This window comes from Mollisia scopiformis (assembly GCF_001500285.1).
Source record: "Mollisia scopiformis unplaced genomic scaffold LY89scaffold_45, whole genome shotgun sequence".
Classification (NCBI taxonomy): Eukaryota; Fungi; Ascomycota; class Leotiomycetes; order Helotiales; family Mollisiaceae; genus Mollisia; species Mollisia scopiformis.
The window spans coordinates 65,950-90,634 of record NW_017263625.1 but is presented as its reverse complement, the minus strand read 5'-3'; the positions used below and the strand labels follow the sequence as shown (position 1 = coordinate 90,634).

The following is a 24,685-nucleotide window of genomic DNA, read 5'->3' as shown; positions in this document are numbered from 1 at the left end:
GCGCGCTCTTTCAGGCACATCGTATAGTAGGATCTTCCTAACTGTGCTGTCTCCTAGGTGGTAGTAGCCCTAGAGCTGTTACAGGCCTATTTTAGCGAATTTGAAGAGCCGGCGTATGCCCTCTTTGTGCTTGGTTCTGATCTCTGCACCTGGGAGACGTGGAGACATAGGTGGAGTGGTAAAAGGATCCATAATGGTGGAGTTGTTGATAGTTTAGTCCTAATGTGAAGAGTTTTAATTTCGAGGTTCTACAGCCTGAACGCACGGACTTTTGTCCCCATGTTCGTAAGCAATATTGATTACTTTCAGGTTATATAAAGGATGCAGTGGTGTGGGAGACTCAACTTTTGGCCGTCGACATCGGGCGCGCATCTCCTTATACCGGATCACCAAGTTACGAGCTCGATTTGGCTTGGGACAGATTATTCAAGAATTCAAACTTGAGAGTATCCACCGAAGAGATGAGCCAACTGGATCGCACGCCGATCCCTTTGTCAGACAACAACGGTAACTTGGCAAATCTTGGTTAGGAAATAATACTCTCTCTCGATGCTAAATATTAATAATATCCTCCTCATAGATGTCCACCACAAGCTTCATTGTTTGGTAATAACCCTACATTCTCCGAACAAGTGAGCACACTTTCGTTGACTTTTACTAGAAATTCTTGCGCTGGTATATATATCCTGAATACTACGACTTTCGATTAAATGCTACCACGACTAAACATGCTGGTAACTATGTCTCTAACCTCTATATTCTGTGGCCATAGTTCGTTCGCTCATCAGTGTGGATTGAACAGATCATTGCATCGAAAACCTTCGGAGGAATATCATGTGTCTGCCCAGCTTAGAGCTTCTAATGTTCGATTGGGTGCCATACAAATCTGCTCCACAGCCACGATTCAGCCACGAGCATACCTGCGTCAATTGGGATAGAATCGACATTTGGACCCAAGCAAGATCTTTCAACGTGTTCGATAATACGCTTTTGGTTAATCCCATTCTAGGCACGTGGAGTTCATTCATCAACAATTTAAAATGCTAACAACGCATCATAGACCCGAATCTTCTTCAAGGGGGAGAGGAGTAGGGCGAGAATACTGTGAGGGATGCGTCGTTTGAGAGATGGAATATTGTATCGGCAGTCATTGATTGATCATCTGAATTCAAACACTCCCTCGGATTCGTTTTGTTTTCTATGACCTATCTTTGATGGTAACCGACGTTCTCATCCAAGTTTCTGGAACCATAGAATTGAAACTTCCAAAAAAACGCCAAGGCGAATAGAATGTGGAATTACCAGGCTTCTGTGTACATGGCTGAGCCACTTTGCTTACACTGCTGCAATATCCCTGCCATTAAGGGTGCTCGGCGAAAAAAAGTCCCCGTTCACGCGAATGCGTAAGCACATATATTTGACACTGTTTGCTGTGGAATCATATTTTGACGACACATGCAGCTTGAACCTCGAGAGTTGCGGCGTAACGCTGAGGACTGCTCTATATCATAAAATGCGAGCGCAGTCACAAAAATACCTACTGCCTACTTGAACTCTTCACTCTCTCCAGCTATTTTCTTGGCTGAAATACTCCTGATAGCGTCACTTGCCTATTGTCCATTTTCATTTGATCTTCAGCCATGGCTTGCCCGATGTCCATTCACAGACTCCCGAAGCTAGAAGATTCTCCCATATTCGATCGAACGAGCATCCTTGCCATCTCCTCAGTCGCAACTCTTCTCTTAATCGCCGGTGTCTGCTGTTTCGCCCTTTTGCATAGAGCAACGAGTACCAAAGTCCGCATCCTCTTCACGTGGCACCTCTTTGGCGCCCTTACCCATTTAACTCTCGAAGTCTCATATCTCTATAATGTCTTCTTCACCTCCATGTCCAAGCTCGATGCCACTTACACCTGGGGTCTGCATTCCACACCCTTCACTCCGGTGAATGTCTCCTTCCTCGGGAACTCGAAGCGCTTGTACGGGTCTTTTTACGGCACATCTCTGACTGCAAGGTTCTGGCAAGAGTATGCGAAGGCGGATACACGATGGGGTGGGTCCGATCTGACGATAACCGGCGTAGAGATGATTATGGTTTTCGTCGTTGCCCCTCTGTCACTATACGTCTGTCATTTGCTGTACAAGAACGAACACACGAAAGCATGGTTCTGGATGGCAGTAATAGGGGTTGGAGAGCTATACGGAGGTTTTGTGGTTTTATTGCCCGAGTGGCTTTCGGGGTCACCACATCTTGACAATTCCAGCTTTCTGACCTTGTGGGTATATTTGGTCTTCCCCAAAGGCTTGCGGATCTTTTTCTCACTCTGGATATTGACCAGTGCATATTTTGCACTCACATCTTCGGCCCAATATTCCAACCAGGGGCTATCCAGTGGGATAACTGAATCGAAGCAGCTTTCAACAGTCGAGCGATCGGGCAAGGTAGTTCAGAGGCAAAAGAGTTGCTTGTCTCAACAACAAATTAATTTCTCGAATCATTTAATCTCGTCGAAGTAGGAAGTTGCAGAGAGGGGTATCTTTGCTGGCTCTTCTCTACTACCGTTTCAATTGGATCAAAGGCAAAATTTGATGTTGACAATTGTTGGGATTAGGTCGAAGATCTTGAACAGAGGGCACGAGTATATACATTTAGATGTTTCTCCTATTTCAAACCAATTTAATAGATGTGTTCTGGCCAATTGCAACCACATTCAATACCTCTCGCACTATGCAACTTCATGCACCCCTCTGAACAGGTCAAGTGCACGAATATCTAATGGCACATGAGCGTTCTGTACAAGTGGATGCGTACTTCGAGTTTTCGCTATCACGCGAAAATTGCCGCAATATTGTTGTTTGCAAATCTAGCTCTCAAAACACTTGCTCACAAGTAAAGATATTGTTGAGATTGTACCTGTTGGACGATCCATTTCGACCTATGCGGTTAGAGAAGATAAGTGGAGGAAGCAAGTATTCTCTGGCTACGCTCTCCTTCGCCCGGGACACGATGTTAATATGATTTCAGTCTAACCTGTATTGAAGGGCTGACAAGGTACGGCGCGAAACACGTTGCGAGACCCTTCAGTCCAGTAAAGTCGTCTGACTGATTGCGACACGTACAAGCAAATTGGCGTTGGATGAGTGCTGGAATCATTTGTGGCGGGGTAGAGGCAAGGTAACGAACGAAGCTTCCACGCCCCACGACAGGACTAACACTCTGATTTTCAGCACTTCCGCCCTTAATTCCATCCCTTACCCCTTTTTTTCCATGTCTTGTTTCCTTCGCCACAGAAGCCCATAAATTTAGATTGCCCATGGCGCTGCAAGATCAATAATCATGTGCCTCACTATGATTCCAAAAATGTCTCTAAACTTCAAGGCATAAGCTTGTTCTTTGACAGCACCGCTGCATCTTAACCTTACTTTTCTTGAATATCCCCTGTATGAGACTCTCCAATGGCCTGACAGCGAGGCTCATTGCCTCTAATCCAATTTCCATCGAAATCCATCCTCCGTACAAGTCAGGCGCTCATCTTCGGATGGGTGGTAGAATCTGAATAGGCGTGCTTATTTCGTTCATTTGATGGGATACTGCGCTTATGCGCAGGCAGATTTCTTCGTGTACGGCTTGATTCCATGCTACAAGCCATGTTGCACAGCCAAGCACTTGGTGACGAGAAGTATGCTTATCTTGTGTAGCTACATTACCTCAACAATTTGACAACGATGGAAACAATATTGGGGTTTTCCAAAGGCTGAGTGAGAATGATAATACATATATATTGTGTTTCGTTGCTCTACATGATCCCATAGATCAAAATCAATATCTAGTCTTGCTACGAGTCGTAGCACACAAATTACGAGATGCATTTCACTTTATCTTTCAGTCTGGCTTTGAGCCTTCCGCTAGCTGTGTTTTCGCAGACACCAAAGGTACAGCGAACAAGCAGCTGCATACTCGCTTATGTCTTTCTAGTTAAAATTACTGACACCACAATAGCAAGATCAATTGGCAGGCTTCAGACGCAATACTATGGGGCAGGCTGAAACGGGAGAACTTGGTGTGCCTGTTAACACAACGGTCTCACTGAAGATTGGCCCCCGAGGCCCTGTCCTCCTGGAAGATACCATTGGTCGCAAGAAAGTTCTTCATTTTGCCAAAGAGCGTCAGGCGGAAAGAGTGGTCCGTAAGTAGATGGACACCCAAGTCTGAGATGTACTGACAGCCCATTTTCTAGACGCCGTTGGCCATGGTGCATATGGAACTTTCGTTTCGAACGGAGATTACAGCAACCTAACATCAGCTTGCTGGCTGCAAGCTGGCGCATCATCTGATACCTTTGCGCGATTTTCGACTGTTGTTTCACCAGCTGGAGGGGGGGATGTCGACCGTGACATTCGTGGATTTGCCACGAAACTCTATACTCAATGTGGCAATCATGATCTGCTTGGACTTCATCTTCCGTCCTTTCTGGTAAATGATGGACTCCTCTTTCCCGATGTTGTTCATGCCCTCAAGCAAGAACCTGATTCGGGGTTTCCATCGTGTAAGTCACATCATCCTTGCATGAAGTCCAAGGTATCGGCTAACCTTGATGATAGTTGGTGCTGCTCATACAACTGCATATGACTTCTTCACTCAACGCACTGAAAGTGCATTCCAGGTCATGAACGTGCTAAGCGACCTTGGAATTCCCAGAACTTCACGCCACCATGGATCAGCGGGCGTTTCTACATACCGGTTCATCAATGCGGAAGGTGCCACCACTTTATTCAAGTGGTATTTCATCCCAAAACTTGGTTACCGATCGAACGTGGCAGATGAGATGTCGAAGATCGCTGGAAAGATGCCTCAGTTTCAGCGAGCAGATCTATACAACAATATCGAGGCTGGAAGATTTCCAGAGTATGATCTTAAGGTCCAGCTTTTCCCTGACAATGATGCATTCATGTACAAGAACTACGATCTCCTCGATCCGACAATCGTGGTGCCTTTTGAAGAGAACCCTCCCATAACTCTAGGGACGATGACGCTTAATCGCAATCCCACGAACTACTTCGCAGAGACGGAACAGGTGGCATTCAGTCCTGCAAATGTTGTAACTGGTATCAGCTTCGTACCAGATCCGGTCATTAGTTGGCGTTTGCTTGCCTACGACGAGACTGTGAGTTAAATTAACTTTCTTGTCATGTTTTACTAGCGAAACCACAAAGGGTGCTGAAGAGATATTCTGTCGAATGAATGCTTCAGCTCTTCGCCTTTGCTCCTCAAGTACGAAGACAATTTCAAGTGAGTATACTAATTTTTGAATAGCATCACTACCGCCACGGGTCTGAAAATTTCGTTGAGATGGGTGTCAATTCTCCCATTGTCCCAGTGAACAACAACTTTCGCGACGGTCTCATGCAAATGTATATCTACGAAGGCAACTCCGCTTCAACGCCCAATGGCATTGGTGGCGTTTATGAGGCGTCAGGTCCAACGGCGTATGGTTATGGCAATCAAAATTTCAATGGACGGATTGGACGTTATGAATTCAACAACGATCCGTATATGCAAGCAGCCATCTTTTTCAACTCCCAGGACAATTACTCCCAACAGCATACTGTGGATGGTTACCGGTTCGAGGTCGGATTGGTTGCTGACCAGAATGTTAAGATCAACTTTGTAAACAAAGTCCTCAATTCCATCGACAATTGCCTGGCTCGCCGAGTCGCTTACGGCCTCGGAATCCCATTGCCTGCCGCTCAAGAGGGCACTGCAAATGTATCCGGAGTTATGTACCCTTCTCAGTACCCTCTGCAGTACACTACACCACAGCCTGTGGTAGGGCTCAGTGTGGGAATCGTCACAGACAGCGCTGGACCTTCAACAAGCGACCTCGCAGCTATACAGCAGGTATTCGATGGGCAGCAATTGCTATTTGACATTATTGCACCGCATCAGGGTCCCTTGACACGAGGAGTCTCGGCGACTCAGAGTTATATCACCTCATCAAGTGTCTTCTTCGACGCTGTGATCATAGTTGGCAACAATACCAGCTTGCCCGACCTGCAGGCCTTCATTCAAGAAGCTTACACCCACGGGAAGCCAATTGGTGCTCTGGGTGGCACTTCATCAGTATTCAGTACCTTACAGCCTCAGACAAATTTGGGTCTCTTCAGCGAGACTTCTGCCAGCAAGTTGGCGCAGGATATTGCGGGAGCAATTGCCCTTCCGGGAAGGTATCCCCAGCGCCTACCTCTCGACGATGTCCAAGCTATCTGTGGGTAAAAGAATGTGTAGAGTGGGTGTGCGTGTGGCTGGTGTCTCTTCGTGTGTCTGCTATAAGGTCGATTCTGCATCAACATGTTTTCTGTTTAAGTCACTCTTTTTCAATATGACTTAAGTTTTAATTAGACTCAAGTAGATACATGCAATTGTAATTGTGTCTCCAAATATTCACACTTCGCTATCTGTGAAGCATCGCACGTTTGGGATTGTAAGAGGCCCCGTGAGAAGGTCGCGAGTAAAAGGCACCGTATTGAAGTCAGAAGCCTTTTCGTCTCACCACCAGAATTTCACTCCATTCCGATAACTCTAAGCCCGAACATGAAAGTCTCACACGATCTAGCTTTTCGAAGAGAATAATGATCCTGGCAAGAATTGTATCTTCCTCTTGTCTTGTGCAGGAGATATAAACACATATATCCTGCGTGATTTATAGACTGCCGTGGCTGTCATCTTTCCATAATGTAAGGCATTGACATGATGAAAGCTTCGGAAGCATATAATAGATTGGTAACTCCGACTTTATTTCCCTTCCGAGATTCTTCCACCTCCTTTCCTCCCTGACAACGACCTTTCAATCAAGACATACCCATCATGGCCAGACTTTCGATATAATCGCTTGTACCATTATTCGGATCTCTATCCTGTGCTTTGCAAGCGCTATATTGTTTTCCATTCCCGTGTGCTCCATCGATTTTCATAAAACTTTGACCTTTTGCTTGCAGCATGGTTTTTGCGGCATCATCAAACCAGCCATTAATGAAGTCTCCATGGAAACAATACCCATCGCCAATCTGTTGGTAGTGTTAGTACTTCTAGTCATCCAACACACATCAGCGATGAGTCACTTACCTCTCCGCATGCTAGCTTGAACGGTGGAACACCTGTCCAGCCTTGTGGAATTGCCTTACGAGTATCATATCGAATTGAAAACCGCAGAGAAGGCATTCGCTTCATTCCTGACGGGCATGCACCACCATGTGCGGCAGCATATGTATGGTTTGTAAGATGATCCAGATCAACGCAGTCTGGAAAACGAAGAATCGCTTGCATATGCGCGCTGCATGTTACCCGCGGGAATGCTGCTCGAGGCCTAGTATTCCGGTCTTCGGGACCAGCATCACACCACCATGTAATAGCTGTAATACTCTCGTCAATGTCGGCTTGGCTTTTGGCGGAAGCGTTGCCAGCAATAGCGTAGAAGTTTGGGGGAAATGGGATCTCGGCTTTGTCGATATTTTCATAATATGTCTTGAAGGTGGCAGGTAAGATCTCTGTGTAGTTGTTTTCATTCACGTAATAGAGTGTAGGAGCCCCTGGAAACCCCTATGAATTTGAACGTGACGCAAATTGAGAAGGTTCCGACGTACAGTATACAGAGAGATCATTGGGATTCTCGCCAGACGGGCACCCCTGTTGTAGCTGCTCAGTTGTGGGCAAATCTTTGGTAGCAGCATCCGAGCCGTAGAACGAATGCATATGAGATACATATCGCCCTGGGAAAACATGAATCGCTTGTGCTCAATGTCTGTGAGGGCTGCGGCAGCGCCTGCTAAGAGAACAATCTTTGTAGCATGCATTTTGATTCAGCGAGATATATTTCATGAAAGAGTCTTGTACTTTGGCCGATGAAAACAAGTGCAGAATTTGAGATAGAGGCATATTATAGGGCAAGATCTGATTTCCAAATCTTTGTGCGACATAGGAAATAAAACTGTCGAAACCTAATCTTTAATTAATATGGACGGAAAAGCTGGTTATCGGAAACTTCAAAATCGATATGTGTTCTGCATCTCATGACTGATTTCAAGTGTTCTCTATGGTTACCATATCAAGACCAGTCACTGTCTGAAGTTGGGAGCCAAACATGATCAAGGGGTTGGTTCGTTGTCGCTTATGATATTTTTACATATATCCGAGCTGAGAACAGGAAATACTTCACGATATTCACCCCCCAGAGCCCAGAATGTACGAGGAAACGATATGAACTGCGCCACATACCAGTCGCACTGCATATTTGCTTGCCGTAGATAGGATAATAGGTGAGCATATCGTGTCGGGTCTGAGACAACGCCCTCATCAACACTTTTTCTCTCTTACCCCGTCATGAAACTACGGACAAGTTTGCTTTCGAGTAAGTAGTCAGATACATAATCGCACAACATTCTACATACCTGCAGGTATGAGCAAGATTTGGGCACGAAGCCAAAGGCCGTGATTTGAGTGCCACATTTGGCAATCATACCTGCGGCCAGGGTTTGGTTCGCGCTGGCATGACCAGCTGTGGAAGAAGTTGAACATTTTTCCGTGTAGGGAACTTCGCTGGAACTCTCCACGGCAAGTCCGCCTTGGGTCGGATTATTACTTTCCCGTGCTTCTCCGTATCTGTGATAGACCAGCTAAAGTGAAGACATGCAGGGGCTCTCATGAACCGCTCCGCGGGAATGGGTGGAGTTTCCGTTTGGCCCCTTTGTTTTGAAGAACATGAATAAACTCATAAGTCCTTGCTACCACAAATTCTTTCCTTTAAATTCAGTCTCATTCTATTCAATATATTGGCCACTCTCTGATCATTCTTGACGTGATTGCTTTTATTCAGCCTTTTTAAATCCCTTTTCGTTCGCGCAATGGAGACCAAATTGGACTTCCGACCAGCAGCAAACCCGCCCTGGAGAGAGAATGATAGTCCTCACAACGACCGTTCATCTCAAGACGATGTCGAGAAACAATCCATCCGCGATCACGCTTCTTTGAATGCGATTTCCCCAGAGCATGCAACACAAGACCCGAACATTGTCGATTGGGAGGGCCCTGAAGACTCGGAAAATCCAATGAATTGGTCTTCTGCGAAGAAGATCACAGCTATTACCATAGTTTCCACTCTTTCTTTCTTATCGTACGTTCTCTCATTGGGCTATCCAAGTTGTGTTGATGCTAACATAAGCAGCCCTCTGGGATCTACCATCACCGCGCCTGCGAGTGGAGAAATCATGGCGACATTCCACTCAACAAACGAGACCATAGCAGTATTTGTGACTTCCGTCTACCTACTCGGCTACGTCTTCGGACCTCTCGTCCTGGCTCCTCTCTCCGAGTTATACGGTCGCTCAATCGTCTACAACACCTGTAATTTTGGCTTTGTCATCTGGACTGTTGCTTGTGCTCTTTCAAATAATCTGAGTGCTCTGATTGTTTTTCGCTTTCTCGCTGGCGTTGCTGGGAGTGCTCCACGTAAGCAACTATTTTTCTGTTCTCTATCCTCACTCCGGTTCGAATATGGTGTATCTGCATCCTGGCGAGGGCTTTATCACCTTCGGGTTCTATGATTAAATATAGCGGTGGTTCTAATATGATGCAGCAACAATTGGGGCAGGCTCAGTCGCGGACATGATTCCATTACAGAAGAGAGGTATGGCAATGATGGGTTGGATCATGGGGCCAGTGCTAGGACCTTCAGTCGGCCCACTGAGTGAGATTGGACTAAATTCTGAAGTTTGTATCAAGCTGACAGTAATTAGTTGCTGGATATCTTACTCACGCCAAAGGATGGCGATGGAATTTCTGGTTGGTGTCAATACTCGTAAGCTCCCACCATGAATATTGCAAACACCGACTTACTCGCGTTATTTTAGGCTGGTGCAGTGTTCTTATTAAGTCTGCTCTTCCTGAAAGAATCTCACGCTCCAACCATTCTCGCACGAAAAACGAAGCGCCTCCGAAAAGAAACAGGCAACCCAAATCTCCGATCCGCTCTTGATAGCGGCAAGGACCCCAAAGAACTTTTCAAAGTTTCCATTGTACGGCCTCTCAAAATGCTGTTCCTCTCGCCCATAGTTCTACTCTTGTCTCTCTATATGGCCACCATATACGGTTACCAATACCTCATGTTTACAACATTCCCACGAGTCTTTGAAGGACAATATGGCTTTACAGATAGCAGTATCGGGCTAGTGTATCTGGGCATCGGGGTCGGGTTTTTAGCTAGTTTGGTTATCAGCGGTATGGCATCGGACCGTCTTGTTAAGTACCTGACAGAACGCAACGGTGGAATAGCAAAGCCAGAATATCGACTCCCTCTCTTGTTTGTCGGCGCAGTTCTAGCTCCTATTGGCTTGTTTATGTACGGCTGGACAGCAGAGGAGAAGGTCCAATGGATTGCTCCCATAATCGGCTCCGCCATGCTTGGTGGTGCTGGGTTCTTTATAATAGTAAGTCGTCCAGCCAGAGAGGGACCACAGACGGAAACTAAACTTTCACTAGATGCCGTCATTAGGGTATCTTGTTGACGCTTACACCATCTATGCTGCGTCCGCATCTGCTGCAGCTATCGTTTCTCGCTCACTGCTTGGTGCTTTGCTTCCATTAGCAGGGAATATCATGTACAACGCGCTTGGTATTGGTTGGGGCACATCACTTCTAGGCTTCATAGCAGTGGCCTTCGCGCCAGTCCCTTTGATCTTCTGGAAGTTTGGGGAAAGAATTCGAAACAGCGGGCTCTCACAGGTCAAATTCTAATCTGAGAACTGGACAAAACTGGACGCGAGTTATAAATAGCAGTATTGGTGTATAGCGGTTTAGGACATCTCCACTTGTAGTATTACTTTTATGTATTGGTGAGAGAAGTTCAACAGAAGGTGGATAGAGAAATATTTGGTAATGATACTTAGTGTAAATATTCTCTCTTAAATAATGAATGATGTCATCTTATCTGAGCTCACGCCTATTGGCATCGTGTTTCTGTTCCATTTGAAGCATTGTCTAAGACACTGGTGTTCTATTATGCCATTTACTCTATAATCTTTGATTTTTTGGAGATCATGTCAAACACTTAATCCAGACCAGGAGTGATAGATATCACTGCTATCTCAATATCGTGATATTTAAACAGCGATTGCGTCAACGAATGATCGCAGGGGTTGGCAAGTGTACGGTGGCTTATGTAATGACCACCAGATTGTCTTCCGCGGAGCTTTGACGGAAAGTCCGCTCATGCTCCTTTTCTCACTGACCACCCTGCGTTTGCTGATTCCCAAGTTTCCGAACTTCATAGACACTCCGTCCCCATAATGAAAGGTCAGAAAAACGTTGCACCTCGCCAAAGGCCAGTGTCCTGTCATTTCTGCAGGGCTCGAAAATTACGATGCAATCGAATGGCCCCCTGCTCCAACTGTATCTCGCGGCGTATCAACTGCACTTTGGAAAGTCCCGTGGTGCATCCCAGCAACACTCCCAGCACCCCAAGTATTTCCGAAACGTCGGAGATTATTGAACGGCTCAATAGGCTCGAGAACCTGCTGGCCACCCAGAAAATAGACGTGCATGGACAGAGTGGCCAGCCTCCGGAAGTTGAAGGATCTCGACCGCCGCTCGTACACGCTGCAACTTCACCACCTCAAGCCCAAACTTTGGATGTGGACAGTGAAGTCTCTTGGCTAGAAAGTGCATTTTTAGACCAAATTCCTTCGGTGAGTTGATCCTGAACCGGATTCTTGGGTTCTAGACACAAGTTGTTGAAACCTTACCCGATTTTTGGGTTTTACCCTTCCTTCAGGACAATTCCCAAGATGCTATGTCTTTTCATTGTCAAACCTGTACTAATGGCCCGAATAGGTTCATGTCTCCAAAAGCCAAGTTGTGTTCAGGACATGTCCGGTTGGACAGATCACGAGTGCAAAATCTTACATATACCCACGCGAGCTTGGGACCATAGGATCCTCTGAATTGTCAAGATGTATCTGGTTGCCTCCAGTGACAGAGGCTCGAGTACTCCTGGACAAGTTCATCCGCGTTGCCCATCATTTACCTTATGTTACTCATATCTCCTCCCTTCCTTCTGTTCTCGAACAAATCTACGCAGATTTAAACCAGCAACGCCAGATACAGTTGGGTCAAGTGGTTTGGCTTCTAAGCATTGTGGCGGCAGCGACCCATTCTTGGTTAGAAAGCGACTGTGTCTATGGTCTTTTCACCACTTCTGCGGGAGCCAATGACCAGGCTTCTCTATGGATCAAAGCCACTGAGGATGTACTCGATATGGCCTGTCAATCACCGAAGGTCTCAATCGAAGGTGTTCAAGGGGCCATCATTCTGGGATTCGTTGCAGCCCACGTCGATGGTCTACATCGATATCGCGTGCTGTTTGCTATAGCTGTGGTACTGGCTCGAGACTTGGGGCTTCATCGCATCGATCATCCATCCAATGCTAGCATGGCGAATACAGCTCGAGCAGAGATCGGACGAAGGGTATGGTGGTATCTGTGTGCATCAGAATGGTAACTTTCCAATGCTTCCGAAGGCTCGGGACTAGACTGCTAACAGTTCTTTAAGGAAGATGGCAGCAAGGGTCGGTGGCATGGCCGAAGGAATTTATTCCTGCCATCCACGGCAGATGATAACGAAAAAACCTCTGAATATCAACGATGATGAAGTATTTGATGGCATGAGTCGTGATGAACGACCACTATCTCAGCCAACGGCAATGTCCTATACAATGCAGAGAATCCGCCTCGCAGAGATCTCTCGCAGTATCGTCGAGCGAAGTCCTCTCGCCATGGCGCACACGGACGGTCTGAGTCACGATGCTGTTATGGATATCGATACCGAGTTACAGACACTTATCAACGACGTTCCAGAGTTTTACTCCATGTCGAAATCCGCATTGATGCAAACTTATCGGCTGACTCAATCACAAGCAGAGAAAGTCGTTTTTCAGGGGTTGACAACTTACTTCTTACTTTATACGCAAAGATGCAAGCTTCACTTTCCATTTTTCGCCCATAGCTTTGAAAACCCAGCATACTATCCATCACGCGACATCTGCATTAAGTATGCGCACCTTATTATCCAATCGAAGTTGTGGCTGGAAAACTCGGACATCGACTGTGCAACAGGCTTCAAATTCGCCGGGCTCTTGATCGGTGTCTTTTTAGCCTGCATTGTTCTTCTTATGGATATTTGTACCAATCCGTTATCCCCACAAAATGAGCAGCAGCGAGAAGAGGTGTACAAATCATTTCAGATTATCCAGGAAGCACAGAATGAGTCACAAACAACTGCTAAGATTGTCGGCTCCTTGGTGCATATTCTACAAAAGTACAACCAGCAGCCTCTCGATTCGACCCATCAGCAGCCTCGGGCTCCTGCTCAGACAGATATGGCTCTTGATGTTTCTCAAGCTCCTGGTTACAGCGAATGTGGCGCGATCGTTCCCCCAATGTCTTCTTACATCGGAGTCACTGATAGCCTGAACATAGCGGAGGATGGACCACCAAATGAAGGAGGAGATGATCTGTCCTCGTATTGGAATAATTTCACTCAGAGCTTCGAGCAAGGTATTGATGTCAACAGTTTTGATTGGGACAACATATTTTTAGAGCTCGACTCTTCATTCATCTAGAATGAGCAAGTGAAGGTATAATCATTAAATCATATTCTTCTCCATGCCGAGGAATTCTTAAGTGACAGCTGGCAAGTGTATAGGACATCATGCTATGTTTGATCTTCAGGGTACGGGAAAGATTTGTTTGCAGCAGTCTTCGTGATTACGTATAGTACGTGAAGAACGATGTTTGTAAACGTCGATTGGGTGTATTTGTGGTTTAGAGATTGGAGTCATATGGCGGCCATCGCCCTCATTACAGTTTGCGGTCTTGAGTATATGGATATGTCACCCACTAATCAGTTATCTAGAGAAGAGACGACTAGTGTACAAATATGCTCGCTAACGTAAATTGAATGCACTGACTATCTAGTAACGTACTTCGTATGCACTTTGCGGACTTCTTCCTCTTCCATCAGCCTCGACATTTCTTCTTTCGACACATCACCATCCTGACCACAGTGACCTTCGCCCTACTAGAACACCATCTTCTATTAAAAAAAACAAGAAAGGTTTATCATGCGTATATGGACCATGGGTTTAATTTAATTACCTTCTAGTCAAGCACCTTCGACCTCGGCGATAAACCTCGTCGACACTTCGAGCAGATTCATCAGCAAACCGTCGCAAACATGGCGCATACTCCCGAAACTGCCCAAGCAGCCACATCAACCGTCTTTGAACAATCCTGGACCACTGTCGACTCGAAGCCTACCATCACCACAAAGTCGTACGTCCGAACCAGAGGCAAGAATGCAGATATTTTGATATCTTCTGATGGCATCATTCGCACTCAAGTCCAACGCCACGAGACTGTCACTGGCCTTGGAAAGGTCATTCGCAGACACACCTTTCCATTCGATCCGAAGTACTATTGTCTTACCGATCAGATCAATCGCAAGCTGGAAGGTAGCGAGCGCAAAGACCTCCTAGCTTGCAGCTGGGTACAGATCGAAGTTGAGTTTTCTGACATCAATGGCAACGTAAGTGTTGTCCCCTCCAATGTTATCCTTTTCAATCAAACAGAGAACTGTGTAAATTACTTTGCAGAAAGTGTGCATGAGAAGTCTCATCATTTGCCTGAAATTCTTTACTTTCAAGTATACTAACAACATGACCGCACAGAACGTCGAATCAGTTCTGAAGCACCTTTCAAAACTCCGTGCGCACTTCTTCTCAGAGACCCGACATCTGAAAGTCAAGCTTGGTCTCCGACACTTGAGCGCATCTAGTATCAGCAAGACCACCGGGTTTAGCGATATCGAAACCTTCAGGAAGTCGGATTTCTTGCATCTCCTTGAGCAGCTGGCCGATCGCCTCCTCGCCTTTACGGACCTTGAACACCTGCACGTCATCGTTGAAGTGCCATCCTCTATATCAGAGTCCGAGCTCTATGTACAGATATTCGTGGCGCTTCCGTTCTACCGCTTGCAATGCTCAAAGCGAGAGATCAAGCTTTGCACACCCTCGACAATCCCGGAAAATTTGTCTAAGAAATATTTTACATTTTTAACAAGACAAATCAAACCTTGATGAATAGCATGAGGGCAAAGGGCAGGGAGGAACAGAGACAAGTACGGAAGCAGCAGAAGCTTGATGATGCTCCGCTTGAGTACACAATTGTGTACAAGCAGGCCAAGAAGCCTCGTAATAAGTGAGAAAATGCGGGATTCCTGCTCGGAGACATACTTGGGAAGGGCTCAGTGGCAAGGGATCTTCTTCAAATTGAGGTTGGCTGCTAGAGAGGATTCATTCTGTCGAGGAGTCTGGCTTCTTGCGTTGTCCTCGACGATTTCTTAAGCGAAGTAATGAAGTAGCTAGTCATCAATTGACCTTCGAGTCCAAAATGCAGAGCCATGGGCACGTTTCTTGCACGACTGCTCGTGACAACTTCGAAAGGAGGGTTTTCCTTTCATTCTGCTCGAGATAGCTCGAAGGATTTGATCGGGCCTCAGCTCCCAGCGTTCGTCGTATTTGTCCTGGTCGCATTTAAGGAGGATCTTTATTGTCAGTGCGAATTAGTACAAGAATAACTAAAGCAGATCGCACCTCGTTCAGAATTGGGGGGAACTTGTCGTCTTGTATCTTTTGAAAATAGCCATCCATGTATTGATACGGCAGATCACAACAAACAAAAACACAAGATATGTCTCCACTTGTTTCGCCCTTGAGCTCCTCGAGACGGCCTGTAGCTTCGAGCTTCTTCAAGTACCGGAGTAGTCCAACTAAAGCTTCTCCAAAGGATGGTCCGCAGATCAAACCTTCACGTGAGAGCTGCATCGACATCTCGTAAGATTCAACGGATGCAACTGTTTCAAAAGCGTCTATATTCTCCCTCCAAGGAAACTTGCAGCTCTCGAATTTGGGATAATGCCTTGGCCCTGGAGTCGGGTCTCCGAACACATTGCAGATTCTCAGAAGTTGTCAGCACCGAGAGATAAGTTCGGACTCACAACTCACCCAACAACTTTCACTGCTTGCTTCTGCGATTTCAAGTGCTTTCCTGTCCCAGTGATGCATCCTGCTCAATAATGTATGTTAGTAACATAAGCGAGTCGCCTTTTCATTTACCGACCTCCTGTTCCCACTGTAGTGCAAAAAATATTTATATCAGGTAGTTGTTGCCAAATTTGCGGACCTGTCCAGCGCTCATGCGATCTCCAATTCTAAGAACTTCAGCAAATGAACCACCCGGGGGACTCAAGTGAACTTGCATCATCGTTATCGTATTGTCCGGGATAGCTAATCGTCTCATCATTTGTGGCCAAGTTTCTTAATCTACACATGATGCCATTCGCATCGTCGGGCTCTTGCTGTGCTAAACCTCCGTAAAGGGAACTATGCAGAAATGAACAAGAAAGTCTGCCAACATATACCTTACTTACACTCTAAGTCCAAAGAAACGCAGAGTTCGCAGCTGGTCTGGATGTTTCTTGTTCGTCACATATGCACAAACATCCTCATTCCCCCACAAGACTCGAGAAACCATGCCAAGTGAGAGAGCCGTTGAGCCAGAGCTGGCTTCGACTATCGATTTGGTGGCCGCAGAGGGATCGTGCAACAGCATGTTCAAAGCTTAGAAGCATTAGCACGGGCTTGCTTTTACATGAATGGATTGTTTGCCTGGAAGCATTTTCACATTTTGCGCCGGCAGTGCGGTGAGCATTTTAGCGTATATCCGCACATTGCTGCTTCGGAAAGGGTTCAGTTTGTCGGGGATCTCAACTAAAGGCAGGAACGGTTGCAAATCTGGATTGAAGTATTGAACCATTGAGTCTGGTCCTTTGAAGACATTGTGACATTGATGCTGTGCCATTGTTGTAAGTCTTGTCTTCTGCAGGTAATGAGACGGTCGAAGAGAGTATACCTCACAGTCTTGGAACTCTCCCGAATCTGCCTCCTCTAAGATAAATCATACACTGAACTATTACCATCGGGGGCAGGAAGTAAGCTACGAGCAAAATGTAATGACAAACCCGTTCAGCCCAATGTCAGCTCATCACCGATTCGCACGGAGCTTCTCAACCCCATAAGCTCAAAACTGCTCTTCCATCACGGGAGAGGTTGTAAGGGGTGCGAGCTGACGTGTTCGTAGGATCGATGATCTTGCTTTTGGTCAAGGCTTTTCCGTCTCTCTTTTTGCGTTTCGATACGAGCAAACGGAGTCCGCGCCGACCATGACTTTTGAGTGATACGATGACGGCGGCCCCATATGTAAGAGGCGGGGTTTAAAAGACATATCCATGCATGAAGTTCATGCAAAGCACAAACCTGAGGCTTTACTAGCTGGCCGACGGGCGTTGACTCAGACGCTCTAGGCCTTACAGAGACCCAACACTAATAGTTCGTGATTAATCAAAAGCGTGACCCGTCCTTCCTGAGGTGGGCGTGATCTACGGAGCATGACAGCGGCGCAACCAGTTGCTATGCAATGTAACGTGTTGAGCGTGTGGAGTTCTGTGTCACCTGCTCCATTCAAGCCTATGTATCGATAAAAATGTATATTAATGATTACGTCGAAAATTTGTCAAATATAATTAAGCGCAAAAGTAAATATATTCCTTACTTAGGTAAGTGGGAAAGATTCCGGGACGGGCCGTGGACAGTGCGAGGCAAGTATAACCGAGCCTGAAGACCGCCCTTTTACGGCTGTGTAATTTATGTGGTTGTTATTACAACGAGTTACGACTCAAAACCTTTCGAATGTGGTCTCTTTGGAGACCACAAAGACTTAATCTTAGGTGTTTGCTCAGTTGCCAAACATGTACCGAAATATGCACAGATTCAAATTCAATGAAGAAAATTGTAGTTCCTAAACCACAGCGCAAGAAGCCATTCCATAATGCAGAACAATACATTATACCACAACTAGATCATCTCTATTAGTCCTTATCTCCCTGATCCCGACCCTTGCTTCAGCATCGACTTTCGTCGCGGTTTTAACTTCTTCTCCAACTGGCCCATGTCCATTTGGAAGCTTCGTTTCATTGACCTCAGGTACAGCAGCAATCTCATCAGGCAAATCGGGTATCTTCAGCTCTCCTAAAGTGCGATTTTTAACGTCTCCATAGATCCATTTGTCAATCGCTGTCAAGCCTCCGCTCACACACTCAGTCTTAGCTCCTTTGGCGCCAAGAATGCTTCCTGCAACTCGGGCTGTGTCGCCATCATTACAGACCACCAGGACTCTTTCCATTGGGAAGAACTTCTCAGCCAAGGGTGATGCTGTCTCGAGAGTACCGCCGCCGAAGAGTACCTCCAGCTCTCTCCATTGCGCGGCGAACAACTGAGAATCAGTGAATGGTGAAGGACTATCTGGCGTGAGAGTTGAGATAGGGATATTGACCGCACCAGGGAGGTGGGAGATTGCGAACTCAGATGGTGTTCTTAGATCAATGACGGCACTTTTGGGACGAGGCGTCCATGGTAGCGTCAGAGGGGCCGTGGGCGAGGAGGAAAGTTGGTAGAAATCTGGGATTACAACGCCAGCTTCTCGCTCTAAAGTGTCATAGTTGTTATACAGATCGACTTCTGTGAGGTGTCTGTTGTGGACTTCTGGGAACCATGACTCATTAAGCTTCTCGAAATAATCGTTGATGTACTGGTATGGTAGATCGCAGCAGATGAATACTCAGGGAATCTCGCCGTTGTCGTTCGCGAGCTCATGAAGTGTTCCGTATTCTTTTCTTTTCGAGAGATATTTCAAGAGACCTAACATCAAACATTAATCCCCTGTTTCTCTCTGGGTTGATAAAGACTCACAGATCTTAGATCGCTTATAGCTATTCAAGCAGGGGTGCCGAGAAAAGACATGGCGATTGTGACTTCATTCCGCAGTTTCATACGCAACCTTGGAGCAACTCTAGGTCTAGCCATAGCGGGCACAATCATGTGAGTATGAGGATGATTCCTAAAAGGATCGATACTAATATTGAGAAGTAACAACAACCTTCGCTCAAAATTATCTCAAGTAGCAGACATTTCCTCAAGCAATTTACAATGGCTTCTTGATAATCCGAGCGAAGTCCTGGCAGGCTCTGTCACTTTGCCTGGGACTTCCACAAGCGTCGATCTTAAAGATGTATTCGTCGCAGGTTACAAAGTAGGTTTCAGGACGATCTTTCTTGTGGGAGCGGGACTTTCTGGCCTAGCATTCTTCTTCGCATTTGCGTTGTTGCCGCAGATCGAGCTGTCTCGCCCAGATGAAGCAAAGCTGAAAGAGGGAGGAAAGAAGTTTGATGAGCAATTACGACAGAAAAAGGGAGGAAAGGCCGACACCAAGGTAAATGATGAAGCAGTCTAGATTCCTGCGCAGCTACTAGAGTATACGGTACATACAACGTCGCCTGGAAGTTTGATGGCGTAGAGTAGGTTGATCGAGACGAGGTTTCAGACTAGATAAAATCTTCGTTAGATTCAGCTTCACGGCATCACCTGAAGTGCGAAGACTTCTCGTCTTGAGTTGCAAAGAGGTGAAAATCCCTTGTGGAAGAAGGGTTGCAGATGGGTTGGCCGTCCATTGACACATGACGTGCGCACAGTTTGGTTGATCCAACTGCAATAAACTCTTTTTCAACCACTGCTAGCAGACTCAAGTCTGACTGGGTCAATGAAATCTCTCTCAAAGTCGCAATTGGACTGACCAAAAGCTGTGAACTCTATATAACCGGGTGGAGCCGTGCATCAGGAGGCGAGATAATGTAGCCACTAGGAGCTGAAGAGCATCGGAGCCCTACATGCATCGTCAATCAAGATCCAATAAACCGGGAAAATGCATAGAACTCAGGTTGGACCGCTGAAGAAGTAACCCCTGGAGATCAACAAGCTGTGTGTGGTAGCTGCCCCACCAACTCAGGGTCCCAGTGAAGCGAGCTGATTGAAGATCCAGATGTCAAGCAACCGCTTTAGAAATTGAGTCAAAAAAGCAATCGAACTCTCTCCTCCACGATTTCTCACCCCACAAAATGACCCAAAATAGCACAGGATCCAACCTTCACGTCGTCATCGTCGGCGCCGGCTTGGGAGGCTGCTCTTGCGCCTTTGCCTGCGCCATTCAAGGCATGCGCGTCACGCTCTTCGACCAAGTGGCCGAATTCTTTCCTCTGGGCGATTCCGTTGGCTTCAGCTCCAATAGCTCCAAGCTGTTCAAGCGCTGGGGTCTGTACGATGATCTTTGGGCAATCTCGTCGCGCGCTGAAGATACCGTGATGAGGAATTACGATGGGAGTGTCATTACGGTAGATGGGACGTTGGGAAGTGCGGAGGAGATCTATGGGCATAGAGGGCTGATCGGGCATAGGGGCCATTATCACGCCATTTTTATTGAGCACTGTAAGAAGCGTGGGGTCGATGTGAGGATGGGTGAGAGGATCGATAGGTACGATGCGAATAAGCCAAGTATCTTCCTACGATCGGGAGAAGAGATTGTTGCGGATGCAGTTATTGCTAGTGACGGTGTCAAGAGCACGGGTAGGACTCGGGTTCTTGGGTTTGAAGATAAGCCGTTGCATAGTGGGTATGCTGTTTGGAGGGCTTACTCGGATGCGAAGATGTTCAAGGATGATGAGCTTGTGTCGCCGCTTCTTGAGAAGGGTAAGTGATAGTTTGACATTGAGCAATTGCACATTTGCGGAAGTCCACTGACGACTAGCCGTAGATACTACCCAACTCTGGATCGGTCCCGATCTCCACGGCTTCGTGAGCATACTTCGCGATTGCACAGAAATCAACGCTGTTCTGACCCACAAGGACGAGGCTGACATCTCCGAAGGCTGGAATTTGCCTGGGTATCGCAAAGACATTCTCGAAGCTTTGAAGGGCTGGGATCCCGTCTTGGTGCGTGTTTGGGAAAGAATCGAGAATATCATTGACTGGAAACTCGTATATCGACCCTGCTTGGATAAATGGATATCTGATTCTGGTCTGATCGCCATAATGGGCGACGCGGCACATCCATTTCTTCCCACATCAACCCAAGGCGCAAGTCAAGCTGTTGAGGACGGAGCCACCGTCGCTTTAAGTTTAGCAAAAGCAGGGAAGGGGAAAGTACCGTTGGCGCTGCATACCTATTTTGCGATACGGTATGAGCATGTCAAGGCAGCACAGCAGGTTGGGATTAGTCAGAGGGATAAATGGCATAATTTGCATGATAAGGAGACGATGGAGATGAAGGATTTAGATACGAGTAAGGGGGTGCTGGACAGTTATCATTTGTGGGTGCATGATGCGGAGAAAGCGGTGGAGGACGGGTGGGAAGAGGTTTCTCAAAAGATGCAGGAGCAGCTTGAGCAATGCAGGATACCAGATGTGAACGGGGGAGCGAAGATATAATAAGTTATCGCAGAACAGGGAAAACAATTCATTGCATGCTGCACGTAAGGCAACTTTGAAATCTGAATCTGAATCATGCAAGTACGCATTCAAGCATGACTGTAAAAGTCCGAAATTGGAAGAATCTAGATATCTTCAGCCCAGCTGTATTTAGCAAAATCTCATATTCTTGATAAGATCTCTCCTTCCCTCCAAATAGTGAAAATGTGCTCCAGGTCATGATGTTGGCCGTGCTTGCCATCGCTGATTGAGAGCCAGGAATATGTTCCGATGCTGCTGACATTGACGATGTCGGGACAATTATCGGACTTGAGTTCAGGACCTCGTTGATAATCATCTTAGAGTTAGGTGTCCTTCGCATGGCAGTAGTGAGGTGGTTGAGGATCGCCAGGACTTGGTCGTCATTGTATTCATGCCTGCAATTACATTTACTAGTAAATAAATTTGTCTTTGTTCGGATCAGTTAGGGTAGCTTACAAAACGCCTCTCATATACCATACGTTTCCATCGCTTGCGTTTGGCTGGAAATAATCTTGCACGACAAAAGATATTCTCCCCTCATCGACGAGATCTATCAAGTCCCTGGGGAAGTCCTCCACAAAGATAAGTATGGATATTTGAATGTTTACCTGTAATGGATTTTACTTACTCTCTTCAAGCTTTCGATAACAGGCTCAAGATCCTGATAGACCCAGCTAAATTGAGGAAACTTGCGCATCAAATCCATGCCACAGTCTCCCGTGCCACTTCCGAGATCAATGACTTTAGCGCTTCCCAATTCCGCCCAAGGATAATCACAAAGCAATGCCGCTCTTGTCAATTTCTGCTCCGCGAGCAGGTCAGCATAGAAACCAGTCATGCTTGAACATTGAAACGCACATTCAACCATCCAACAATACCCTCATTTCCTAGCTCAACCATCGCCGCGTTCTCTGGGTTGCCCATGTATTGAGCGAATGTCTGACCGTTCTTCGATACCACCTTGCAAAATGGTGCAGTAGTGTCGGCGAAGGAATGCTTGGTCTCGGGGTTGGAAAGGTCTTTTGGAATTCCGGTTGCACATTCCATGCCTAAACCTGTACTATGCGAAGCTGTGAGCGGAGAGCAGTTGTGACGGTAGTGCAGGTTACTTGCATGAAAGAAAGGAACGAGCGCGCGCCTTGTGACCCGGCAAGTGCGATACTGTGTCTTGTATTTTTGAAGACATTGTGCGAGGTTTCTTGGAAGATAAATTCTCCTGTCAACGTACGCAGTATCCTGCCTTGTAATGGTTAGCACATAACAATACATCAATCAGTAGAAGGAACGATACCTAGCTTGTGCTCATTGACGTCAAGTTTCTTTGCCAAATCTTCAAGAGTCACTTCGCCTCCGAACACTTCAATAACCTCCGCAACATTCAATTCTACAGCTGCATTTAATGCTGCAGACTTATAATGTAGAGTTCCAAGGTCGACCAACTTGAACCTTGTTGGGGTAATCAGAGAATCGACAGCTTTCAGGTCAATGTGTATTTGCTCCATCAGATCGAATACTTTTCTCGAAGGTAAATTATCTGCATCGTCGAATGCCAGATACGGATACGCTTCTAGTAAATGCGGGGAGCTACTATGGATGCTTGCCGACAATTGAGTCTCTAGTTGTTGGAGCTTGTCATTAAGAGACGTCCTCAGGATGGACAGATACGACATGGCTGCCTAGGTTGGCGTAGCGCAGACTCCGTGAGGGATGTGCTTTTCATTGAACTACTAAGTAATGTCTGGATTCTTACATGTCGATGTTGGAGTTTCGTCTCCACCCGAGTTCAGACATCTTTGCCGTCCCAAATTCGATTACCTGGCAATGCCTGTGACAACATGCAGATTCCCATCCTCAGCAGGGGCCCCATCTCTACATGTCCGGCCCCGCATAACCTGAATTGAGGCTTGCAAGGTTAATTTTGCAAACTGTGTATAAAGCTGTTTGAAGATTGGGAGACGGCATTTGCCAAGTGATGAATTGTGAAATTGAACTGAGCGGGCATTCCTGATACTGATACTTGACCACCATGGCCGAAACGCAGCTTCCCGCAAGAATGAAAGCTTGGGTTCTTGAAGAATTCAACACCCCTTACCAGTTACGCGAGCTCCCTCTCCCCGCCGTCGAAGACCCAAATGACCTCTTAATCCGTGTAGAAGCCTGCTCATACTGCCACACCGACGCCGTCGTAGCCGCAGGTACTGTCACTCCACCGGCACTCCCGCACATCGGCTGCCATGAGTTCGCCGGTACCGTCGTTGGGCTACCGCCGGGGAAAGAGAAGGACGATGATTGCCACGGCTACCGTCTGGGTGACCGCGTTGCCGTATCAGGACGCGGATACCATACGTGCGGACAGTGCCGCGAATGCCAGGAGCCATCGCCTCTTTTACCCGATCCTCCGGGGTTCTCAGTCTTCTGCCCTCTCTCGGGTGCGGGTCTGGGATGCCAACAGTCAGGCGGTTTTCGAGAGTATGCTATTGTTGATGCGAGGCAGCTCGCGTTGATACCCGACGGACTCACAGCTACGGAGGTTGCGCCGCTCATGTGTGCAGGGCTCACAATGTTTGCCGCGATCAAGAAGTGCGAGCTCAGCCCTGGGCAGCGAGTGGGTATCATGGGCTGTGGTGGTGGGTTGGGTCATTTGGGTTTGCAGTTCGCTTCTAAGATGGGTCTGAAGACGATGGGGGTTGATGTAGCGCCTCGTGCACTACAACTTGCGCGGGAGCTAGAGACAGGAGCTACAATTATCGACGCCTCAAAAGAAACTGCTAAGGAAGTCAAGCGGTAGATGGGTGAGGAAGATGGCTGGAAGTTACCATCTGAAATGGGCTTGGATGCGGTGTTGATCTTGCCGGATACACAAAAGGCATTCGACTACGGCGTTGAGCTTGTCCGTGATGGAGGAAGGGTCATTGTTGTCTCTTTTCCATCAGACGGCTTCCATGTGTCGGCGATGGATCTTGTGTTCAGAAGAATTAGGCTCGAGGGCACGCTAATTGGGTCTAATCGGGCCATGAGAGACATGTTTGACTTTTGTATGAAGCATGGTGTGCGAGCTAGGAAGTCGGAATACCCGTTTGGAAAGCTCAATGAGCTCGTCCAGGATTACCACGCTGGCGCGCCGGGCAAGTTGGTACTGAAAATGGACTCGCTTGAATGAACGAGTGATCGAGAAGACAAGAGGAT

The 24,685-nt window shown here is 46.8% G+C and overlaps 13 protein-coding genes across 13 annotated transcripts; 9 read left to right on the top strand and 4 right to left on the bottom strand.

Annotated features, from left to right (window-relative positions):
* Window positions 1–299: 299 nt before the first annotated feature.
* Window positions 300–1,047, top strand: LY89DRAFT_603510 (uncharacterized protein; the record flags this gene model as incomplete). Its single annotated transcript, XM_018210310.1, has 2 exons — window positions 300–525; window positions 803–1,047. Coding segments are annotated over 2 exons (471 nt in total), but the record flags the coding sequence as incomplete, so codon positions are not given.
* Window positions 1,048–1,631: 584 nt separating this feature from the next.
* On the top strand, window positions 1,632–2,694 carry LY89DRAFT_769627 (EBP-domain-containing protein). The gene has a single exon (XM_018221828.1). The coding sequence runs from the start codon at window positions 1,641–1,643 to the stop codon at window positions 2,514–2,516; it is 876 nt and encodes a 291-aa protein (XP_018060684.1). The 5' UTR covers window positions 1,632–1,640; the 3' UTR covers window positions 2,517–2,694.
* A 1,353-nt stretch (window positions 2,695–4,047) lies between these two features.
* On the top strand, window positions 4,048–6,120 carry LY89DRAFT_554408 (heme-dependent catalase; the record flags this gene model as incomplete). Its single annotated transcript, XM_018208348.1, has 4 exons — window positions 4,048–4,186; window positions 4,238–4,546; window positions 4,602–5,164; window positions 5,314–6,120. Coding segments are annotated over 4 exons (1,818 nt in total), but the record flags the coding sequence as incomplete, so codon positions are not given.
* A 728-nt stretch (window positions 6,121–6,848) lies between these two features.
* LY89DRAFT_769623 (uncharacterized protein) lies at window positions 6,849–7,749 on the bottom strand (the record flags this gene model as incomplete). Its single annotated transcript, XM_018221827.1, has 4 exons — window positions 6,849–7,064; window positions 7,123–7,124; window positions 7,182–7,586; window positions 7,641–7,749. 4 exons carry the CDS (start codon window positions 7,747–7,749, stop codon window positions 6,849–6,851), a joined length of 732 nt encoding a protein of 243 aa, XP_018060682.1.
* A 1,148-nt stretch (window positions 7,750–8,897) lies between these two features.
* LY89DRAFT_769615 (MFS general substrate transporter) lies at window positions 8,898–10,935 on the top strand (the record flags this gene model as incomplete). Its single annotated transcript, XM_018221826.1, has 6 exons — window positions 8,898–9,166; window positions 9,218–9,501; window positions 9,629–9,739; window positions 9,789–9,850; window positions 9,903–10,485; window positions 10,544–10,935. The coding sequence occupies 6 exons, from the start codon at window positions 8,898–8,900 to the stop codon at window positions 10,783–10,785; spliced, it is 1,551 nt and encodes a 516-aa protein (XP_018060681.1). The 3' UTR covers window positions 10,786–10,935.
* Window positions 10,936–11,292: 357 nt separating this feature from the next.
* LY89DRAFT_726634 (uncharacterized protein) lies at window positions 11,293–14,160 on the top strand. The gene is made up of 4 exons (XM_018219069.1): window positions 11,293–11,735; window positions 11,881–12,542; window positions 12,598–13,681; window positions 13,743–14,160. The coding sequence occupies exons 1-3, from the start codon at window positions 11,337–11,339 to the stop codon at window positions 13,664–13,666; spliced, it is 2,130 nt and encodes a 709-aa protein (XP_018060680.1). The 5' UTR covers window positions 11,293–11,336; the 3' UTR covers window positions 13,667–13,681; window positions 13,743–14,160.
* A 120-nt stretch (window positions 14,161–14,280) lies between these two features.
* Window positions 14,281–15,417, top strand: LY89DRAFT_790614 (uncharacterized protein; the record flags this gene model as incomplete). The annotated part of the gene is made up of 2 exons (XM_018223391.1): window positions 14,281–14,631; window positions 14,774–15,417. 2 exons carry the CDS (start codon window positions 14,281–14,283, stop codon window positions 15,179–15,181), a joined length of 759 nt encoding a protein of 252 aa, XP_018060679.1. The 3' UTR covers window positions 15,182–15,417.
* Window positions 15,418–15,557: 140 nt separating this feature from the next.
* LY89DRAFT_662269 (tryptophan synthase beta subunit-like PLP-dependent enzyme) lies at window positions 15,558–16,964 on the bottom strand (the record flags this gene model as incomplete). The annotated part of the gene is made up of 6 exons (XM_018212638.1): window positions 15,558–16,061; window positions 16,109–16,172; window positions 16,224–16,306; window positions 16,349–16,486; window positions 16,534–16,665; window positions 16,741–16,964. 6 exons carry the CDS (start codon window positions 16,962–16,964, stop codon window positions 15,638–15,640), a joined length of 1,065 nt encoding a protein of 354 aa, XP_018060678.1. The 3' UTR covers window positions 15,558–15,637.
* Window positions 16,965–18,005: 1,041 nt separating this feature from the next.
* LY89DRAFT_726632 (uncharacterized protein) lies at window positions 18,006–18,814 on the bottom strand (the record flags this gene model as incomplete). The annotated part of the gene is made up of 2 exons (XM_018219068.1): window positions 18,006–18,703; window positions 18,751–18,814. The coding sequence occupies 2 exons, from the start codon at window positions 18,812–18,814 to the stop codon at window positions 18,006–18,008; spliced, it is 762 nt and encodes a 253-aa protein (XP_018060677.1).
* Window positions 18,815–18,959: 145 nt separating this feature from the next.
* Window positions 18,960–19,586, top strand: LY89DRAFT_769605 (uncharacterized protein; the record flags this gene model as incomplete). The annotated part of the gene is made up of 3 exons (XM_018221825.1): window positions 18,960–19,039; window positions 19,088–19,430; window positions 19,563–19,586. 3 exons carry the CDS (start codon window positions 18,960–18,962, stop codon window positions 19,584–19,586), a joined length of 447 nt encoding a protein of 148 aa, XP_018060676.1.
* Window positions 19,587–20,004: 418 nt separating this feature from the next.
* Window positions 20,005–21,496, top strand: LY89DRAFT_790611 (salicylate hydroxylase). Its single transcript, XM_018223390.1, has 2 exons — window positions 20,005–20,740; window positions 20,805–21,496. The coding sequence occupies exons 1-2, from the start codon at window positions 20,113–20,115 to the stop codon at window positions 21,476–21,478; spliced, it is 1,302 nt and encodes a 433-aa protein (XP_018060675.1). The 5' UTR covers window positions 20,005–20,112; the 3' UTR covers window positions 21,479–21,496.
* A 55-nt stretch (window positions 21,497–21,551) lies between these two features.
* Window positions 21,552–23,169, bottom strand: LY89DRAFT_790610 (S-adenosyl-L-methionine-dependent methyltransferase; the record flags this gene model as incomplete). The annotated part of the gene is made up of 6 exons (XM_018223389.1): window positions 21,552–21,894; window positions 21,956–22,071; window positions 22,128–22,301; window positions 22,358–22,559; window positions 22,728–22,735; window positions 22,786–23,169. 6 exons carry the CDS (start codon window positions 23,167–23,169, stop codon window positions 21,552–21,554), a joined length of 1,227 nt encoding a protein of 408 aa, XP_018060674.1.
* A 73-nt stretch (window positions 23,170–23,242) lies between these two features.
* LY89DRAFT_769600 (GroES-like protein) lies at window positions 23,243–24,644 on the top strand. The gene has a single exon (XM_018221824.1). It carries the CDS (start codon window positions 23,526–23,528, stop codon window positions 24,285–24,287), a length of 762 nt encoding a protein of 253 aa, XP_018060673.1. The 5' UTR covers window positions 23,243–23,525; the 3' UTR covers window positions 24,288–24,644.
* The last annotated feature ends 41 nt before the right edge of the window (window positions 24,645–24,685 follow it).

Coding starts and splice junctions, on each gene's coding strand:
- LY89DRAFT_769627 (XM_018221828.1), top strand. CDS start 1,641: ATGGCTTGCCCGATGTCCATTCACAGACTCCCGAAGCTAGAAGATTCT.
- LY89DRAFT_726634 (XM_018219069.1), top strand. CDS start 11,337: ATGAAAGGTCAGAAAAACGTTGCACCTCGCCAAAGGCCAGTGTCCTGT. Junction 11,736..11,880: donor TTTTAGACCAAATTCCTTCG/GTGAGTTGATCC, acceptor TGGCCCGAATAG/GTTCATGTCTCCAAAAGCCA. Junction 12,543..12,597: donor TATCTGTGTGCATCAGAATG/GTAACTTTCCAA, acceptor CAGTTCTTTAAG/GAAGATGGCAGCAAGGGTCG.
- LY89DRAFT_790611 (XM_018223390.1), top strand. CDS start 20,113: ATGACCCAAAATAGCACAGGATCCAACCTTCACGTCGTCATCGTCGGC. Junction 20,741..20,804: donor GTCGCCGCTTCTTGAGAAGG/GTAAGTGATAGT, acceptor GACTAGCCGTAG/ATACTACCCAACTCTGGATC.
- LY89DRAFT_769600 (XM_018221824.1), top strand. CDS start 23,526: ATGGCCGAAACGCAGCTTCCCGCAAGAATGAAAGCTTGGGTTCTTGAA.